Raw genomic sequence first — 5,393 nt, 5'->3', positions numbered from 1 at the left:
GAAAAAAAAAACAAGACAGCTTTATTTACCAAAGATATGTATATTTAAATTAATTAATTAATTAAAACATCATAGGTTCACAGCCCAGAAAGAGTGCATTATGTGCAGCAAAATTTATTATAACTCGTTTATTTTGAAATTTCCAAGGTTACTTATGCCCGGTGTCATGCCCTGCAACAGATAAGGTGACTACAGTAAGGTATTTACAGACTAGCTTTCTCTTGATCTTCAGCACGGAGGATTCTCCTCCACCTGAAAACAATATTGATTGCAGAGACAAACTAAATTCGTTGTCTTATTTACAGGAGCTCCCACTCAGAGTCAGATAGATAATTAGTTGATGGATTCTCCTTCTCCAATTTCTGTGGACTGTTTGTGCTGAATTCCATATCAGTATCTCCATACCAGATTGCTAGTTGTTCATATTCCTTTGCCAACCTCTTTTTGGAAGTAAAAGCATCCTGGATTCTCTTCTGTTTTTTAGAAGGTAAAAAAGAATAGATCAGAAACAAAAGGTAGAATATTTTAGCACCTTAGATATTTATGGTGGGGGGAAAATGGACAGGTAAATATAGTGGTATTTCATTAGACGAAGTTGATGTTCCTAACTCGCAGTAAACATGTTACTCCTAGTCCTACATTTTGCATTTTAGTTATAAACTCTTTCGTACTGTTTTTTATGCTGAAGTTGGTGTTAAACATTATTATCCCAAAGAGAAAACGGTGTTTCCAGGTCTTAAACATCTTTCAACAAAACTTAAAATTGATAGAGGCTCATATATGTAACTGTAGATGTTATATGAAATGACAAGTTAGTTGAGGGAGAGAGACCTTGTAAGAACGGAGCTTTTGGGTTCTGCGAGAGATAGCATGGAGAGCTTTATAGTCAAGGTCACATTTATCTTCATGGCTCACTTTATGTCCCAAATCCACTGTTTCCAGTTCCGCATCCAAAATATAGTCGTTGGAATCATGTGGACAACCTGAGAAATATTATTAAGATTATCGTTTAATTCCTAATGAGAAAGGAAAGGAAGGGAAAGATTAAAAGATAAAAAAAATTCTCCATCCTCGATTTTGTCACTTCTGAAGTTTCAAGGAAAACAAACTAAATAGTTCCTAATCCTAATAGTAAACAGCAAATCTCTTTTAGTTCAAAAAAACAGCGTGATATGATAGGTTGACTTTGATTTTAGCTAAATCATTACCGAAACAGACAAGCAACATTTTCATCTACAATGAAAATAGTCTACATGTGAACTACCATCTCATAATGATAATTATAGACAACAGAAAATTGAAAGATTAATATGAAAATAAGCTTAGGGACACACCTTCAGTAGAGAAACTTGGATTCCTAGAACTAGTAGATTTGGAAATATCACCCTGCCTTCCGGTACAGAATTTAGGAAGAAATGTAGTATCATTGGCTCTTGAAGCATGAGTCCCAACTGTGTCATGAATTGTTTAAGAAAATCAGAAGAAACCACAAATACTTATCCAATAACAAAAATTTAATAGTATGGAGTTTTATCTAAAACTAATTGGCAATGAGAGGAGTAGCTCATCTATCTTAAGTGTGAGTCCCTTTGGTTTTTCCAATATGAGATTCTTAACATCTCAACAACCCCCTCAAGATGGTGCCTCTTTGGATTCACCGATCTTGAACCGAATACCTGTTTGGGCTTAATGGGCTCTAATACCATATTTAATAGTATGAAGTTTCATCTCAAAACCAATTGAAAATTAGAGAAGTAGCTCATCTATCTTACAAATGTGATTTTTTCAATGTGGGATTCTCAACACCTTAACAACATAAGATAAGTGTACATACCTAATGATTCCATTGATGATAAGGAGCTTCTGGAGGAGGCAAGTTTCATATTTGAAGCGTTGTTTCCATAAGATGGATTATTGAACACTGGAAACGATGAACGAGATCTACATTCAGTGTGTGCATTATGTTCAACAGGTTTTTCATGGACAACAGTGCCACTAGAAAGGTTGCTGACCGAACTTCTGAAAGCAGAAAAAGAACCCTTTGCTAGGGGTTTCAAAGAGGAGACTGGCTTTGTCTCTTCCACAGTTTCCCCACTAGTTAAAACTATTGAAGCCCGTTCAGAAGAAGTAGCATCTACAGCATTAGAAGAATAACCAATTCCATTTTCCAAGTACTTCGAAGTTGTCTCCTTTGTTTGTGAAAAACCAAGTAAATTGTTTACCAAGAAGCTGGAAGCTTGTTCTACATTATGGATGGATTCAACATCTGCACAATGAATCGAAGTTTCCTGTAGACTTCCATTTAAGGTCACAATGTCCCCTTCACATTCATTACCATAACTGCATAAAGATTCCTTAATTGACTCTTCACCACAATGCAAAGTTAACTCAGTTGATAATTCTAAATTGGCCTGTTCTTTACAACTTACATCTGATGCTTTATCTGTTAAAGCTTTAACGTTCTTCCCCAAAATAACCCCACTATTCAACTTTCGAAAAGAATCATTTGAAACTGAAGAAACTTCTTCAATTTTATATTCGGTGCTGTTTGATGTGCATCTTGGCTGGTTCTTTAAAGGATATATCGCATCATGCTCCAACTCCAAGATGGTATCCTTTATTAAACTTTCATTGGAGTGTTTAACGGTCAAGGTATCGTCATTCTTTCTAGCAAGTATCTCCGTCTCCAACTGCAGATGATTTCTATCAAAAACCATAATAGCTTCTTCGTTGGTGAAGCTAATTCCATTTGCATGCCTGGGTAGATTTAACAAATGACTTCTAGGATCATCCTCAAAGATAGCACCCTTCAAAGAACTCTTATTGAAGTCTTTATCCATCATGACATGATCCATCCTGCCCGAAGGCACCACAGATTTCAAAAGAAAATTAGAATCATCAGCTTCTTTACCTACAAAGTTTGTTCCACTCCATACATGATTAAGATGGTTTTCATTCAAATGATCGGCAGTGTTAGATTCCATGGTGACAGACTTCTTTAGAAACTCTGAGCTTTCATTTGATAAGTTGCCTTCATTCTTCCATGAGAGATTGGAAGATTCCACTGGTAAATGAGAATTATCCAAAATCAGAATTGCTTCATCATTTGTAACTTTAACTTCACAAGGTGTACAATTAGCCATATGCTTCAAAGGATCACTAGCATTGAACTTCATGGAGCTATCCTCTTCAGAACTCTTGCTTTCATCTTTATCTGTCAAAACCCCGTCATTGTTCTCTACTAGAAGTACATCATCCTCCAATTGCATATCAAAGTCATCACAAACCAAAGAAGCTTTTTTATTAGAATCATTAATTTCAGTACTTACAATGCTCAATGAGTGACTCAAAGGATCAGTAGCAGTTGACTCCATGAGGGTAAGCTTATCTCTCAATGAGCCATCATTTTTCTCTGAAAGTAGTTCATATATATTTTCTTCAGAACTCGTACTTTCATCTTTATCTGTCAAAACCCCAGCATTGTTCCCTACTAAAAATACATCATCCTCCAATTGCAGATCAAAGCGATCATAAACCACAGAAGCTCTTCTATTAACATCATTAATTCCAGTACTTACATTATTCAGTGAGTGACTCAAAGGATCACTAGCATCTGACTCCATGAGGGAAAGCTTATCTGTCAATGAGCCATCATTTTTCTCTGAAAGTAACTCATTGACAGTATTTTCTTTAAAACTCTTACTTTCATCTTTATTTGTCACAACCCCATCATTGCTCCCTACTAAAAGTACATCGTCCTCCAATTGCATATCAAAGCCTTCACAAACCGAAGAAGCTCTTTTCTTAATATCATTAATGTCTGTATTTACATTGCTTAGTGAGTGCTTCAAAGGATCACTAGCATCGGACTCCATGAGGGTAAGCTTATCTGTACATGAGCCATCATTATTCTTTGAAAGTAGTTCACCAACGGTATTTTCTTTCATGCTCTCGGGCGAGCCTTTATCTAAAAAGACATCATCATTCTTTTTCAAAGGTAAATCAGCATTCAACTCTAAAGACAAGTGATTAGGAACTTGAGCAACTTCTTCATTTACAAAGGGAACTTGACAATATGCTTGACTTCGGTTATCTATTTGATCAGTAGTACTAGTACCATGCCCCACAGATGATTTATTAACAACATTACTTGCAGCTTTTCCTTCATTGTGTGACGGTGACCTGAAATATGCATTAATTGGAACATGCCCCCTCTGAGCCAGTGCTTTAGCTTCATATGTCATGGGATCCCCTTTAGGTGGAAGTACACCTTGAACAACTTCAGAGTATAATCTCTTCACATTTGCACTTGCTGAACTAACCTGGTTTTCAACATATTTGACCTTATCCTGTGCATAAGATCAGTTTAAAAGTTATTCTTACTACACAAAAAGACAGAATCAAATTGTAGTGACAAGTTACTCATTTGCATGATGAACCGGTGAATAGAGCCACATAATCAACTCAATAAGAAAGCCATCACATGAAATCCTTTGTCAAAAAGATTGGATCACTAAATGTAAAAAGGAAAAATAAATGAAGATACCTGGTTTATAATGTTATCCACTTCCAGGCAAACTGCTTCGAACTTTTGGAACATGTTTCCAACCCATGATATACCTTTATGTTTCAAATCCATTTTCATTCACCTGCAAGAGTCATAATCCTTAAAACCAAAGAAACGGTACTACAAGACTCGTAGAAAAGACCAACGTAAGGCATTCTACTATCAAGTAGCGCAACTTTCTTGACTACAAAAACAAGTTGGTTTGAACAAGAATAACACCTCACTTCTCCCCAACTCCATAAACGTTTTGTTAATCATCAGTCTTACAACCACAAAACATAAATAACAGCAGAAACAAAGCTTCCTTTCACAACAATGGCAGTAATGATTTCATAATCTTACATTCTCCCATCCCTATAATTTGATTAAACCCATTCAAACTTATTAAATAAGACTTTAAAGAAAAAATAAAAAAAATATGAAAGACCCTTCAAATTCAGTGTTCTTTAAACGATCATAGCTCCAAAATCAAGGTGGGGTGAAAATATACGGATTATAGCCATGTGAGAAGCGTATTTTTAAAAGTTTGATAAACAGGATCACATTGTTTTCCAGAATTCAATTCAACAACTAAAAAGAGAAAAGAAAAAATGAATATTTTTCCAACATTCACACAAAGCGAGCAGCGGAATGAAAAAGGGTTTGCGATCAACGGAAATAAAAGAAGAGAAAAGAACCTGAAGAGGGTGTGGAGGTCTATGATCATAGGATTGGATGAATGTTCTTCATCGGAAGCTGTCCAGGAACAGGGTTTTAGTTTTCTTTAGTTTTTCTATTTTAAATGAAAATATTTAGAGAGGTTTAATCCTTTATATCAAAATCTTAT

General features: G+C 35.5%; 1 protein-coding gene across 1 annotated transcript; it reads right to left on the bottom strand.

Annotated features, from left to right (window-relative positions):
- Positions 1 to 5,393, bottom strand: LOC101204627. The gene is made up of 6 exons (XM_004146048.3): positions 5,245 to 5,393; positions 4,547 to 4,649; positions 1,835 to 4,349; positions 1,335 to 1,451; positions 832 to 983; positions 1 to 473 (listed from the first exon to the last, which is right to left on the bottom strand). Exons 2-6 carry the CDS (start codon positions 4,643 to 4,645, stop codon positions 300 to 302), a joined length of 3,057 nt encoding a protein of 1,018 aa, XP_004146096.1. The 5' UTR covers positions 4,646 to 4,649; positions 5,245 to 5,393; the 3' UTR covers positions 1 to 299.

Source organism: Cucumis sativus, chromosome 4, assembly GCF_000004075.3.
Source record: "Cucumis sativus cultivar 9930 chromosome 4, Cucumber_9930_V3, whole genome shotgun sequence".
Classification (NCBI taxonomy): domain Eukaryota; kingdom Viridiplantae; phylum Streptophyta; class Magnoliopsida; order Cucurbitales; family Cucurbitaceae; genus Cucumis; species Cucumis sativus.
The sequence above is the reverse complement of the archived record's forward strand: the minus strand, read 5'-3'. Positions and strand labels throughout refer to the sequence as shown.